The 15588-nt window shown below is 48.9% G+C and overlaps 1 protein-coding gene across 3 annotated transcripts; it reads right to left on the minus strand.

The window, feature by feature from the left end:
- Positions 1-6597: 6597 nt before the first annotated feature.
- On the minus strand, positions 6598-11296 carry Rpl38 (ribosomal protein L38). 3 transcript variants are annotated; one of them, XM_008831476.3, is made up of 5 exons: positions 11184-11296; positions 10994-11026; positions 10834-10894; positions 6927-7049; positions 6598-6673 (listed from the first exon to the last, which is right to left on the minus strand). In XM_008831476.3, exons 2-5 carry the CDS (start codon positions 10994-10996, stop codon positions 6648-6650), a joined length of 213 nt encoding a protein of 70 aa, XP_008829698.1. In that variant the 5' UTR covers positions 10997-11026; positions 11184-11296; the 3' UTR covers positions 6598-6647. The 3 variants fall into 3 exon arrangements, with proteins under 3 accessions (XP_008829698.1, XP_008829699.1, XP_029418588.1); XM_008831477.3 differs by having other exon boundaries at positions 11103-11191; XM_029562728.1 differs by lacking the exon at positions 11184-11296 and adding an exon at positions 11096-11170.
- Between the last annotated feature and the right edge of the window lie 4292 nt (positions 11297-15588).

Genomic DNA, 15588 nt, shown 5'->3' on the forward strand with positions numbered 1-15588 from the left:
AGCACTGGACAGCTAGCTGGAGGATGCCCGGTGCTGTAGGCAGAGGTAAGACAGGAGACAAGAGTTTAGGGATCCAGCAGATGCTGATGGCATTCTGCAAATGCCAATGAACACGTGGTTGCTGGGGGCGTGGGGGGGCAGTGTCATGATTACTTTCGGTTAACTTGATACATCTAGGAAGAGGGAACCTCAACCAGGGAGCTTCCTCTATTGGATTGACCTGTGGGAATGTCTGTGAGGCATTTTCTTAATTGTTGAGTGATGTGGCAGGGCCCAGGCCACTGTGGGTGGTGCCACCCCTGGGAAGCGGGTCCTGGGTTGTATAGAAAAGCAGGCTGAGCACAGGACAGGAGCAAGCCGGTAAGCAGCGTTCCTCTGTGTTTCAGCTCCTGCCTCCAGGTTTCTGCCCTGGTTTCCCTTAATGATGAACTGTGATTGGATGTGTAAGCCGAATAAAACCCTTTCTAACCTAAGTTGTTTCCTATCAGAGTATTTTATCACAGCAACAGAAAGCTAACTAGGACAGGGAGACTACAGGGCCCTGCCCTGCCCTGCCTGCTGACCTCCCCTCAGGGTCTGCTCCATTCTGCAGTTATTAGAGCTGGGCTGTTACCACATCTGCACATGAGGACAGTAGAGGGTGAAGGGGTGCAGTAATTTGGTGGTGACCCCTCATTCGCACAGGGCTTTCTCTCACTAAACCCATTTTCTGGGATATCTTTCCTATTGTGGGGCACATGATGAATAATAAAAGACAATTTTTGTCCTTATGGTGTCTGTTGAGGCAAGGTCTCTCTACACAGCCCTGTCAGGTCTGGAACTCGCTATATAGACCAAACTGGCCTTGAGCTCACAGAAATCTGCCTGCCTCTGCCTCCAGAGTGCTGGGATCAAAGAAAGGGGTGTGCTATCTTGCCCTGCTCAGGAAGGTTTTTAATCCAAGGTGATTAATTGTTTAATACGTTAAGAGTCCTGTGTAGGCAATGTAAAGGAAGGGGAGTTTGAGGATGTTTCCAGAACTGTAGAAGAGGTGATGAGTGATGGGAGCCGACAGATGAGGGGGTGTCCTGGAGGGTTCTGAGTGGTGGATCAAGGATCAGTGGGCGGATCAGGGAAGAAGGGGAACCCAGCAAGGGAAAACCAGACGAAGGAAGTGACAGGACGATGAGCTGTGTGGGGGGCAGGGACAGGGCACAGTGGCTGCTTGTCAGTGGACTGGGAAAGGGACTTTTGAGGTGATAGAAACGTTCTGTGAATTTCAGCAGTGTTACCCAACTGTTAAGGTTCGTAGAGCTACACCCCAAAGTGGGGGAATTCGCCTTCCCAGCTCCCTTTTTCTTTTTTCTGTTAAGATAGGGTCTTGCAAGGTAGCCCTGGCTGTCTGGTATTATGTAGTCTAGGCTGGCCTTGAATTTGTCTCAATCCTCCTTCCTGAGTCCTAGATACATGCCACCGTGTCTGGTTTTCAAAGGTATACTTCACTGTATGTAAATTATACAGAGAAAGCTAGCTGGGAATAGCAGTCTATACCTGTGAGCCTGTGATTCCAGCACTCAGGAAGTGGAGGCAGGAGTTCAAGGCCAGCCTGGGCAACATGGGCTTGTCTCAGAACAAAACTTCTTAAGATGACTCAGTGGTTAAGAGCTCTTGTTGGAGTGGAGTTCAGTTCCCAGCACCCAAGCAGCTCACAAGAGCCTGTAACTCCCGCTCCAGGGGATGCAACGCCCTCTTCTGGCCTCTGCAGGCACTTGCACATAGGTGTGCACACACACACACAAATCTAAAAAAAAAAAAACAAAAACTAAGTGATTTTTTTGGGGGGAGGGAGGTTTTTGAGACAGGGTCTCCCCATAGCCCCAGCTGGCCTGGATTCACTATGGAGATCAGGCTATCCTGAAACTCACAGAGATCCTGCCTCTGCCTCCTGAGTGCTGGGATTAACAGCATGTGCCACCACGCCTGGCAAATTATGTGATTTTTAAAGCAACAGGAAGGAAAGATAAAGAGGAATGGAGGGGAAGAGGGGAAGGAAGTAAGGCTGGCTGGTGAGGTAAGGAAGGCCAGATGACACACACCCTCAGCCCTGGAGAACGTCTGGATGTCTGACTCAGCCATTGCTGGTTGGCGCAGACTTAGAACCCTGAGAAGTTCTGCCAGCATCCTGCACAGCTGTCCTGCTTGTTCCTCCCTCTCCTCGGGCTCCAGGTTAATGTTGCTCATCCTGTCATCACTTATCCATGTCACCAGAGCCCTGGTGAGTAGGACTGACTCTGAACCTGGATCAGGTGAGCCCCAGACAGAGGCGGACGGTGAATAGGCTTAAGTATGAACTCTCTCTCTGGCCTATGGCTGTGGCCACCTGGGTGCAGCTTGGAATACCCAAGCATATAGTGCTGGCCTGCACTTGGCTCATGAACATTCTAGTTGCTTCTCCAAAGGGGCCCATGGAGGTAAGTGGGAGGAAGACCAGGAGCACACTTCCCAGGGCCTCAGTAAGAGTTGTAGAGGAAGGAAGGACCTCCAGGACTGCCCCGTTGGTTCAAAAGAGCAACTGTGGCCCATGCCTCACTCACTATTCACCTGATGTGCCGTCTAAGGCACTGTCTACTGCTGACAAGCTAGCTGGGGACTGGGACCTTAGCAGCAGTGAACCCCAGCTGTCACCTGAGGGCACAAAAACACTGGATCTCTGGAGCCAGCCTGGGCCAAAGTGCCTCAGATAATGCAGGAACAAGCCATGGTGGGTGGCACCACATGAAAGATGCCTACTCTGGAGTACAGGGCCAGACAAATCCTGCAGCCTTAGTCTGAGGAGATGGGGTGAGCCTCTGGGGTGTGCTGGGACAACGGAGGCCAAAGCCGTGCAGGCTCGTGCTCCTGGGAATCCTCCACGTCAACTGGGGATGAACGAAAGCCATTCAGTGCCCCATCTGGGCTTGTCAGAAATGGGGCGAACCTCTTCTGCCTTCTCCTGGACTAGACAAAACCCAGGTCTTCCAATAAAAATGACAGATGCAAATGCAACCTCATTGCTTCCTGTTTTAAGCACTTAATTCCCTGAACGTTGCAATCCACTTTCTAAAAGTAGCTAATGAAAAAAAATTCATTTCCAAAGTCGGGTGCAACGTTGCACACCTCTAATCCAGTCCCCACCTGGGAGGCAGACAGGCCAATCTGAGTTTGAGGCTGGCCTGGTCTACAAAGTTGCAGGCCACAAGGGCTACATAGTGAGACTTTGTCACAAGTACTTAACATAAACTGGGTAGTAGGGGTATGTGTGTGTGCCCACCTGCAGAAGTTCAAAGCCAGCTGGGAATAGAGACGCTACCTCAAAAAACAAAACGAAACCCTAAACTAGGACTGTTCACGCACTGTAGCAGGTTGCCACCTTGTGGTCAATCCCAATGTAGTCCAGTTAGTTTCCCGTTCTAAAAATTAAGGGATAGGAACAGTTCCAAGACTTTGAGTCTTTTTAAAAAATTAATAACCACATGATTAGAAGAAGCATTTCATTACAGCTTTAACATATTCAGTAACACTCCAGAGCAAGGATACATCTCTTTCAAAAGTGGCTGTAAATTTTTAGGTTCAGTTGAATTAATAGTTATACAATATTGAACTCAGTATAAACCCTGTAAAGACGTAAGATTGAGTTTTCACCCTTTAAAGATCTCCATTTCATTTTATAGTATGCTGTTTCCTACATTTTTAATGCTACTAACACTTAGATGTGTGCACATGTGTCTTTAATCTCTGTATCTGATGATTACTAGTCAGTCAGTTACACTTGGATCCTTAGTACCTGAGTATGGATAGTCATCAGGTAGATTTCACTGGTAATGTTTATCACCTCTACTATTTAACATGAAGTAAATTTTTATGCTTCGTCCTCAAATGTCTTTAAAAAAAATTTTTTTTTTTGTGTGTGTGTATATCCTACAGAACATCCCACACAATTTTATTCCTCTATATACCCACTTCCCAAATGGCACCCTCCCATAGCCTCCCCTCCCACACACTGGAGCCCATATACTGTCATCCGTGTTACTGTCCACTGTGTGTCAACACCCCCCGCCATTCTCTGGTGCTTGTCCATCTGCTGAATCTAGTCAGCCTGTCTACAGATCCTTGCTTTAGGAAGATCAGCTGTTCCTCATCTAGCAGCAATCAGTTGTCAATATTCTCTCAGATAAGATTGGGGGCTGCTGTTCATTTTCCCAGTTCTATGCTGGGTTACCGTCTGGGAGTCTTTTGGGCCAGCCTGGCCAATAAGTCAAAGTAAGGTATCTCCTCTCTGGTATTGTTTCTTGTTATGTAATCTTTAGCTATACATATGGACTCTTAAAAATTATATTGACCCCATTATCTTTGGTTATACTTTTCTTTGGGGTGTTTAAGACCCTACAATTGGCCCAGATAAATTTTCACTCTTAAGGTCGTTGGAGGATCTGTTCCTCAGGGCTCACATGGGCTTGGGAGGAGCCCCTGGCTCCTTTCTTGTTTACCAGTTCCGCCTATATAAAGATAAGTCAAAGGTCCTACTCGACCACGGCTGGCTTTGCTTGGAAGCATGGAGGAAATCTTTCCTGTGTTCACCCTCCTCTTTGTAGACTGGACACTGGTTCAGGTCCATCTGGTAGTCTCCACAGACTCCTTGATCAAGAGGACAGGTGACTCACCACAGTTACAGGACATTTTGAGAGATGCTCGTAGTCCCCTGGAACTTAGTCAACCTAGGAGGGCAAGGAGCAAAAACTCTATGTCCCCCTGACCAAATTAGTATAGGCCTCAAAGTATGGCTGTTAAACATCCAAGGTTAGTTCCACCAGTCTGGCACTTTTAATTACCACATGCCATGTCAAAAGAGCTTGGGCAAAGACCAAATGCTCTCAGATAAACCTTGCCTAGACATATATTACATTCTTTGATCTGGTTGTATGTAAACTTGTCAGTAGGCTGTTGGTGTAATATGGTTCCCTCTGGTTTTCTAAAACTAGCTAGGCATTCTCTCACATTGTCTAACCCTTTCACCATGGCTTCCCTATTTAAAGTGCTGTTTTTTTTCCATTTCTCCCTTAATAGTACCCTTCTCTTACGGTCCCATCTCTTGAGCTCCTTTACTTTTATCCCCTTGCATAACCTTCCCTCCCCCCTCCCCTTAAAACCCATTATCCACATTTCCCTTGTTAACACGTTTTCTACCATTCTTTTTCAGATTCTTTTTCCTTTACTTCCCTGGTTCCTCTTCATTATCCTGATTACTGTAGCTACGTCCAGATACACATTCACCTATAAAGATTTGGTGCTAGCCCTGGAACTCACTGTGTAGACCAGGTTGGCCTCAAACTCAGACTCACTTGCCTCAGTGCTAGGATTAAAGGCATGTGCCACTGTAAATGGCAAGAATTGTTTTGCCTGTATCATGCATGCTGTGTGCAGAACCAGAGCCCATAAGAGGGTCATCATGTCGGTGTGCCCCCCACCCCACGTTGAGTGGCTTTGTGGATGTTGGAAATGAAGCTGTAAGTCCCTAACCTCTGTGCCATCTCCCCAATGTTAACTTTTGCCCACACTACCCCCACTCTCCTCCTCTATAGTTTGAACAGGGCCTCTAGTGGTTCATTTACCTTTTGGGACAAGGTCTCACTACCCAGGATGGCTTTGAAACTGTCCTTTGCCTCAGCTTCCTGAGCAACTACTATCATAGAACTGTGCCAAGAGGCTAGGCTAAATCTAACTGTCCAGTAAATTGTCTCCCCACCTCCCACTGCTGATGCCCCATGGTACTCAAAAGCCCCCCACCAGCAGTTCATGCTGTCTACTTTCTGCTCTTCAGCCCCCAGCGCCTTTCTTTGCACTCTCCTCAGATCCCCATGTCTTCCTGACTTCAAGCATCATAGTAAGTAACACTTCTAAGGGACACCCCAGTGGGTTAAAGGAGGGAGGGAAGGCTCAGCTTGCAGCCACTTGCCTAAGCTGCTCAGCAACTCCCTGTAATTCTCACGGGCAGGCAACCCATGCTATGGAGACCACTTTCAATACGTGTACAGCAGCTTCTTTCCATAAACAGCCGGCTCTTCCAAAGCCTATTCCCACTGCATCAATTTATCCCCAAAGGGCCAATTTTATTACCCATGGAGATCCTGGCCCAAGATGTGGGATGCAAAAAAGTAGCACCAGAATCCACCTCCTATATTTCAACCATTTCCTCCTCATCAAAAGAGAAGGCTAGAAAGATGGTTCGGCGGTTAGTGCCAGGTTCAGTTCCCAGTACCCACATGGCATCCAACCACCACCTGAAACCGCAGTTCCAGGGCACCCAACACCCTCTTCTGGCCTGAGCTGCAGTTATTTCATTCTCACGTGGGCAAACACACACACAGACGGGGTGGGGATGCCTGGAGAAACAGCTTATCAGTTAACAGCAATGGCTGCTCCTCCAGAGGACCTGCGGTTTGATTCCCAGCACCCATATGGCATCTAACCATCTATAACTCCAGCTCCAGGGGAATCTGACCTCCATGGGTGCACTTACATACAGGCAGGCAATACACTCATACACAATATATATATATATATATATTTTTTTTTTTTTAAAAAAAGACAGAGGACACAAGACTTTTGAAGATTTTTAATACAGTCCAAGTTCATTTCAGCTCCTTCACTGCCAAACCTAGGGAGGGAAAGAGATACAAAGATGATCCATGTTATTTGAGTTGCTGGATTTCACCAGGCCCTCTCCATGGGAATTATCACTGGGCTGCCACCCAGGGTTAAATGAGCCACAAACATCCTGGGCCCCAGCTACTTCCAGTATCAGAGCATTACAAGCCCTCTTAGCACTGAGCAGGCACCACAGAGGCTTTCCTAAGTCAGGGATGACCCTGCACTAGGACCCCTGCTGGCAGTCATGGGGACACACTCACCAGGGGGCAGGGACTGCTTCAGCTTCTCTGCCTTCTCCTTGTCTGTGATGACCAGGGTGTAGAGGTACCTGCTGCAGCGGACTTTGAACTTCACATTATCCTTGTTTTTCTTGATCTTGACGGCTATCAAGGAGACCAACGTTAAGGACCAGACTGTGCAGAATCACACAGGCCATGTGCTTCAGTCACACTGACTGCAGCTGGTCACCACTGACAGCTGAGCACACTCCTGCCCCCTGTACTGTCCTTCAATATTTAGACCGTACTGGGAACCTGTACTTCCCTTCTAGCATACTTCACCACCATCTTTAGAGGGAGAATAGTCTCCAAAGGAAATGAGCTGTCTGCGGGGAGCAGTAACTTCCCAGCATTCAGTTCCTGGCAACCAATTCTCTGCACATGAGAAGACACACTGGGGGGACATGGAGCCCTCCCATCAGCACACCCCAACCCAGTGGGCAAGGAAGCTTCCATTAAATTGTTATGGAACCTGTTTCCTGGTTCTTTTAATTCTTAAAAATTATTTTTATTTTGTAATTGTGTGATTTTAAGTGAGGGTATCTGGAGGCCAGAAGGGGGTGTCAGATCCCCTGGAGCTGGAGCTACAGGTGGCTGAGCACTAGTGGGTGCTGGGAACCAAACTCAGGTCCTCCGCAAGAGCAATTACTGCTCTTAATCACTGGGCCACCCCTCCAGTCTGTCTCCTGGTTCTTGACTGCTTAATTTTACCTTGTGATCACAGCTCATGCAACTCCCATGTGCACCTCAAACCAACTGTACAGAATCTAGTTCTAGTCGAATATCACCCCTTATTCCAACTTACTTGAAAGCCTTCAGACACTCCCAACAACTCAGCTATCAAAGTAGTGCCTAGAGCTTCAACCCGGGCACCTAACCTCAGAGGCAGCAGGAGGCAGGCGTGTATTCCCAATACCCACATCCATCTCTGCCAGTAGCTGCTGACCTGACAGGGCATGTCACAGAAGGCGGCACTGGGGCTCAGGCCCAGTTGTCCTGGCACCAGATGCCTGGATTTCAGTACCCTAACATTTGACACACCATGTTGCCCCTGGAAGCTACTGCACTCCTGAAAATTAAGCTGGACACCATTTCTATTTTGGGGTGTGTGTTCCTGAGACAGGTCTCACTAGCCCATGCAGACCTCAAATTCATTGTGTGGCCGAGGATGACCTCGAACTCTGATCCTTTTGCCTCCACCTCGAAGTGCTGGGACCATAATCATGTATCACCATACCCACTGTATTCAGTGCTGGGGATCAAACCCATGTTAGGCAAGTATTCTATCAACTGAGCTATAACTCCAGACCCCAAATATTAATTCTCTTTTTGTCTTTTTGAGCCAGGGTCTCCCTGCAGCCCCAGCTGGAATTCACTATGTAGCCGAGGCTGGCCTCAATCTCAGAGAGCCACCTGCCTCCACCTCCAGAGTGCTGGGATTAAAGGCCTGTGCCACACCTGGCCCCAAATATGAATTCTAAAGACAACCACAACAGCATGATATAGCAATTCCATTTCTCCATAAACCCTGAAAATACAGTAATTGCACAGTCAGGTTGATGGTTGCCAAAATTTGCAACCATGAACAGAATGTGGTACACCCACACAGTGGGATATTTATTCCCAAGGAAAAGTCTCGTGACTCGGGTGTGGTGGCACATGCCTGTCATCTTGGCACTCGATGAAAGCAGGCACTCAAGGCCATCCTTTGCCCCATGTGACACTTAGAAAGCAAAGAGGTTAGGCCAAGTGGGGACAGGTGCTTGCTGCCAAGCCTGATGACCTGAGCTGGAGAACCTACTCTTAAAATTGTCCTGACCCTCATACACGCACTTGCATTGAACACACACACAAGAACAAGAAATGGTAACACACAGCAGTAACCCTGAATTTGGAAGGCTGGGGAAGAATCACTGAGTTTGAGGTCAGCTCAGAATACATTCTGAATATCAGGCTTACAATCATGACCCTGTTTCTAAAAACCAACCAACCAACAAAACCCATCTGAAACCAGGTTTGCAAACACACCCTCAAATAAGTATGACAGATTTGGTAGTATTAACCAGTTAAAGACCTGGTAAGATACCTGCACAGTCCTGTTGGGAGCCAGAGGTGGAAATGGCTTAGTGGTTCTTGTGGAGTACCCAGATTCAGTTCCCAGAACCCAACTGGCTAACAACTGTCCGTTAACTCCAATTCCAGGAGATCCAATACCCTCTTCTGACCTCTGACCTCCTTGTGTTGGCACACACGTGGTACACTCAAAACATGTAGGCAAAAACATTCATTACACATTGGGGCTGGAGACATGGCTCAGTGGTTATGAGCACTGGCTGTTCTTGCAGAGGATCTGAGTTCAATTCCCAGCACCCACATGGCAGCTTACAATAGTCTGTTAACTCCAGTTCCACGGAATCTGGCACCCTTTTCTGGTCTTTGTGGACACTGTACTTATGGGTGTATGTTTTATATAACGAAGGCAATACTGCCCCCCCCCCCCAACCAAAACCCACAAAAAGTGCAGCAGCTGACACTTTGAACCTTTCTTTTTTAAATGGACGAGTGTTCTAGCCAGGGTAGTGGCTCAGGCCTTTGTGAGTTTGAGGCCAGCCTGGTCTACATAATGAGTTCTAGGCTAGCTGGTGCTATAGGAAGACCCTGACTCAAAAAGACTGAAATAAGTACGAGTGTTCTGCCTGCATGTATGTATACCGTATGTGCCTTGCAGTTACAGTTTTGAGCCTGGTCCTCTGCAAGAGCAGTGAGTGCTCTTAACCGAGTCATCCCTCCAGCCCCTTTCTCACAGAGATCTGCCTGCCTCTGCCTCCTGAGGGCGTGTGCCACTATGCCCAGCAACCAGGCCCCTTTCTTTGAAAATTGGCCTTAAGTTCAGGGGATGAAGCCTGTGGCCATCTGGAATTCCTGATCCCGTCTCTACCTTCCAAGTGCTGGGATTAAAATCCTGTTACACCATACCTGACTCCAAAACCCACTTAATGGGGTGCAGGGGAACGGAATCCATGGTATCATGCATGCTTAGTAAGTACTCCACAAGCTGAGCTACATCCTTATGCCCTATTCTGAATTTCTGAAACAGGGTCTCAAGATGTAGCTCAGAGATGGCCTTGAACTCCTGATCCTCCTGCCTTAGCCTGCTGGGTGCTGAGATTAACCAGGCATGGGCCACCAGGCTGGCTGTTTATGATTACTTTCAATTGGGAATTATTCCAAGCAGATGCTAAAGCATTTATTTAATGATAAAGCTGGCTGTGAACAGGACTGTAGTCCGATTCACTATGCAGAACAGACCACACAATATTGATTTCAATGCTTATGGGACTTGCTGGATTTTCATTATTTAAATATCGGGGGTGGAGAGACGTCTCAGCAATCGGTTAGGAGCACTGGCTGCTCTTGCAGAGGTCCTGGGTTCGATCCCCAGCACCCACGTGGTGGCTAACAACCATCTGTCACTCCAGTCCCAGGGGATCTGATGCTCTCTTTTGACCTCCGTAGGCACTGCACGACACGGATGCACTTATATACATGCAGGAAATACACTCATACACATAAAAACAGTATTTAAAAAAACTAACGATCCCACCGTACATAGCAGCAGCTTTGGGTTATTTTTACGTGGTCAAGACAGGATCTCGCTGTCCTGTCGTAGCCTCTGCCTCCTGCGTGGTGGGATTAGAAGCCCGCACCACCACGCCCGGCCTTCCCAATAAAAGTTTCTAAGGCGCTCAACCTCTAAGCCAGCCCTAGGCCACCCGGTTCAGAGAGGCCTGACGGGCTTCCCGTAGGGGCGCAAGGGGTGCCAAGCCAGGCACGCGCTCGAACCCAAGGCCCGGTCTGCTCCCTCCGAGTCTCCGGCAAGACCACTCACATTTGGCATCCTTTCGCCTGGCTGTGAGCAGGAAGTCCTTGATTTCCTCAATTTTCCGAGGCTGCAAAACAGAAGCACCAGGGAATCAGCGCCGGGTACACAGCACTCGAGCGGCCCTGCAGAACCCGGCAAGGCCGGTCCATCCGCGCCCCGGACTCACCATGGCGACGGGCGATCGGAGCTCGCGACGGCCCTGCGGGGAACAGTGCTCCGCGTTAGCGCGATGGCGGCCCCGGCCTTCACCCCGCTCCCTCCTCCTCACCTCGCACCTCTCGTCGCAAACTAGAGATCCCCACACCCCACCCGGCCGCGGATGGCCTCGGATTAATCCCCCTTCCCTGCGTACTCACAGCGGATAGCACCGAAAAGAACGGAAGAGAAAGAGACTTCCGCTTCCGGACAGTTAAACCCTCCCAACACAGGAAATGGAGTACAGTGTCTGCAAAGGACCGAGAAACATCAATGTGTTCATCGTCCTCATTGCAGTAGTTCTGCCCTCTTCTGGTCAAGATTAGTAGTGCAGCTTCACAAAGCACTGGCCGTCCACCCCCCATTCTTCCCCCTCCTCCTCCTTCCCATCCCCTCCCTCCTTCTCCTCTCCCTCCCCCTCCTCCTCCTTTACATCCTCCTCCTCTCCTACCTCTTCTTCCCCCTCTTCCTTCTCTCTGACCCCCATTGTCCCCTCTTCAGAGCACCCACCCACTTCATGTCACCATTTGTGTCCTTCCCACCAAACCCCAAGTTGTTTTGGGATTCCTTAGGCCTGCACATTGGGCATCTGTTCCGAGAATCCTTTCACATAACAGAAGGGACACTCCTATGTACACTTCTTAATGGGGAGACATGCGTCCCAGTTTCCTTTTTGACACCTAGTGTCGGGAGCAAGGGTCCTCCTTGCCCCTCTGTGCAGGCACTGTGGCCTGGGTGAGCTTACTGCTTCCTACTCCTTCAGGAATTGGAGTTACTACATCTAGTAACTGCAAGGTGATGGTGCACTGGTGTCCTCTGGGAGCCCCTGGGTCAGGGCTAACTGCTAGTGTAAGCAGAAGTGGCTCCTTCACCTCCCCATCCCCTCACCACCGCCCCAGATTCCCCAGCTCAGCTCCCACCACCCATCACTTCTGAAGGTTTGGGGACATGAAAGAAGGCAGGTTTGGGGAGGGCAGAGGTGCTTTTGCCTCCTGGGCTCCTCCCGGCTCTCTTCTCTACCCTGTATTAAGCTCCTTAGCACATGGTTATCCTCGGTTCTTCTATAATAATGTCTTTGAAGGTAGGCTCCAGGAAAACTGTGGTTATTGATTTTATTTTTATCCACTTCTATTTTATTTCAACCTCTCTACAAATGTCTACATTTTATTCTGTTTGTTTTCCCTCAATTTAATAAACCTCCTCCCGGCTCTCTTCTCTACCCTGTATTAAGCTCCTTAGCACATGGTTATCCTCGGTTCTTCTATAATAATGTCTTTGAAGGTAGGCTCCAGGAAAACTGTGGTTATTGATTTTATTTTTATCCACTTCTATTTTATTTCAACCTCTCTACAAATGTCTACATTTTATTCTGTTTGTTTTCCCTCAATTTAATAAACTCACAACAGAATGTAATTGCCTTGTACTTAATACTGTAGAGCAGCCCTCCGGAGGATGAGCACTTGGTCATGAACTCTACTTAGAACTCACGCTTTTCCCTCCTCTCCTCCCCTCCCTCCTTTGGGTGAGAGAGTCCAGGTGGAGCTTCTGCCTCCGGTGATACAGAGAAGAAAAACTAATTGTACTGGAGTCTTTTAAAGAAACAGAACTGTGCTTTGGCAACTATAAAAATGTCTGGTGAACATATTTAACTGTGGAAGAAGTTGGTGGACAGAAGCTCCATTTGAGATGTCTGGGGACAGATATACTCTGAGAATCGTGGGTGCTCAGTCCCAACCCAAGGACATCTCTATGTTTACCAGCCTGATTTTGCCAGGCAGCCTCTCTCTCAGTGTTCTGGAGAGCTCTGGTTGTCAACTTGACACCTGGGAAGAAGAAAACGCAGTTGGGAAATTACCTCCATTTGACTGACCTGTGGCCAGGTCTGTGGGGGCATTTCTTGATTATTAAGTGATGTAGGAGGGCCCAGCCCACTGTTGGTAGTGTCATCCCTGGGCAGGTGGTCCTGGGTTGTATAAGAAAGCAGGCCTAGGGGCTGGAAAGATGGCTCAGTGGTTAAGAGCATTGGTTGCTCTTGCAGAAGACCCAGGTTTGATTCCTAGCACCCACATGGCAGCTAACAACCATCTGTAACTCCAGTTGCAGGGGATCTGATGCCCTCTTCTGACCTCCATGGCCATTACACCAGGCACACCTACATACGTGCAGACAATATGCTCATACATATAAAATAAAAATAATAAAATATTTTTAAAAAGAAAGCAGTCTGCCGGGTGTGGTGGTGCACACCTTTAATCCCAGCAGAAGGCAGAGGCAGGCAGATCTCTGTGCGTTCAAGGCCAGCCTGGTCTATATAGTGAGTTCCAGAGCAGGCTGAGAACAGGTCAGAAGGGCAAACCAATAAGCCACATTCCTCCATGCTCTGTGCTTCAACTCCTGCATCCAGGTTTGTGCCCTGAGTTCCTGCCCTGACTTCCCTCAGTGATGAGCTGTGACCTGGGAGATCTAAGAATAAATAAACCCTTTCCTCCCCAAGTTGATTTCTGTCAGTGTTTTTATCATAGCAATAGAAAATAACTCAGGACACTCGGGCAGATGCTCCTAAGCATTGGACACTGTTCACTGGACTCTTCTAGCGGGAGTCAGGGGGGCAGCCCAAAGCCCACAAATCTACCCAAAACCACTGAGGTTCTTCTGGGTCCTAAGAAGTCCTTTTGATCCTCTGGCCCCAGAGAACACCCGAACTCTGAATTTGGCCTTTGTTCTAAATTCCCCCAAGCTGTTCGGGGAAGGCCTTCAAAAGGATTTGACAAGCTTCAGAGCCGCTCATCCTGACTGGACACTGCTCCAGTGTGTGGATGACCTTCTGTTAGCTGCTGCTGACCCAGCCACTTGCCGAGACCTGCTCCATTGGCTCCAGGCCCAGAGGTACCGACCGGTAGTTCTGTGAAGAAACCTCAACTTTGCCAAAAAGAAATCTCCTACTTGGGGTACAAACTTTCTTGAGGGGAGAAGACCCTTACTGCTGCCCAGAAGGAAGCCATCCTTCAGATCCCTATGCCCTAGACCAAAAGGCAGGTATTCAAATTCCTGGAGGTGGCAGGATATTGCCAACTTCAGATCCTGGGCTTGGCTGAAATAACAAGGTCCTTCTACTCAGCCATGACTGAGGACCAGCCCTTAAAATGGACAGAGATAAAGGAACGGGCTTTTCAATGGACTTGGCCCTAACCCAAGCTCCAGCTCTGGTCTTGCCTAATGTCTATCTTTTCGTTCATGAAGCCCAGGGGATTGCAAAAGGTGTGATTTGGGACCCTGGCAAAAGGCCATATTTATCTAAGCACCTAGATCCAGTGGCATCAGGATGGCCCTCCTGTCTACATGCCATAGCGGTTACTGTCCTACTGGTGAAGGAGGCTGACAAGCTCACTCTGGCCCAAGACTTAACCTTAACACATTGGAGTCCCTCCTCCTGGGAGCAAATGGCTGATAGATGTCAAACGCCCGCATCACTCAGTACCAGAATCTGCTCCCTGATCAGCCCCATCTTACCTCAGCCATTCACAGCCTCAACTCAGCAACACTAATGCCTGAGGATAACCCAGAGGTGCCCCTACATGATTATGAGGATCTGTTGGACATCTCCTAGGCAAGACACCTGGACCACCAAGACACTGCCTTACCTGAGGCAGATGCCAACTTTTTCATGAATGGAAAGTTTTGTGACAGAGGGGACTGGGAGGCCAGAGCTGCTATGAGCACATAATGGGATGTGGGCTGGGCCCAAGCCTTGTCCCAGGACATCTTTGCACAAAAGGCTGAATGTATCACCCTCACCTAGGCTCTATGTTTAATGGGCCTGAGAGCCCAGTACAACCCCTGTCACCTAAGCATATTGAGTCAACACTTTCATTCTGCCCCAGGACCAGGGGGAATGGAACCGCAGAACTGACCCCAGTGTGCTCCAACTGCCTTCTGCTTCACCCTGTGTTTTTGCCCAGCCGTTCCCACTGTAGCCAGCCAGGCAGAACGTCTCACGCAGGCAGGCAGTCTCAGGGAGGACATTGTTTCTACAGTACTGGCAAACTCACAAGCAGCCAGGTAGCACGTCCAGATAGCACGTCCTCCCTCCCAGTTATACCTGCATCTGCCTGGAGCCCATTGTTTCTGCAATTCTGAGAAACTTGTTTTTTTTTTTAGATAGGGTCTCCCTGTAGCCCCAGCTGGCCTGGAACTCGCTATGGAGACCAGGCTGGCCTTGAACTCACAGAGCTCTGCCTACCTCTGCCTTCTGCTGGGATTAAAGGTGTGCACCACCATACCTGGCTGCCTCTTACACTATTACACCTCTCTGGTCTTTTCCACCTCCCTACTCTTGGCTGAAGCAAGATGCCCTTCCTCTGTCACGCACGGCCATCACTAATCACCTCTGCATAGGCTGGGCATGGCTTCTCTTTCACTACGTAGCTGAAGATCACTCTGAACTTCTGATCCTCCTGTTTCCACTTCTCAAGTGCTGGTGTTACAGGCATGTAGCACCATGCCTGGATTTTTGTGTGTGTGCTAGGGATCAAATCCAGGGCTTCATGCATGCTATGTAAGCACTTT

The sequence above is a fragment of the Nannospalax galili genome, unplaced genomic scaffold, assembly GCF_000622305.1.
Source record: "Nannospalax galili isolate Female #2095 unplaced genomic scaffold, S.galili_v1.0 scaffold634, whole genome shotgun sequence".
In the NCBI taxonomy this organism is placed as follows: domain Eukaryota; kingdom Metazoa; phylum Chordata; class Mammalia; order Rodentia; family Spalacidae; genus Nannospalax; species Nannospalax galili.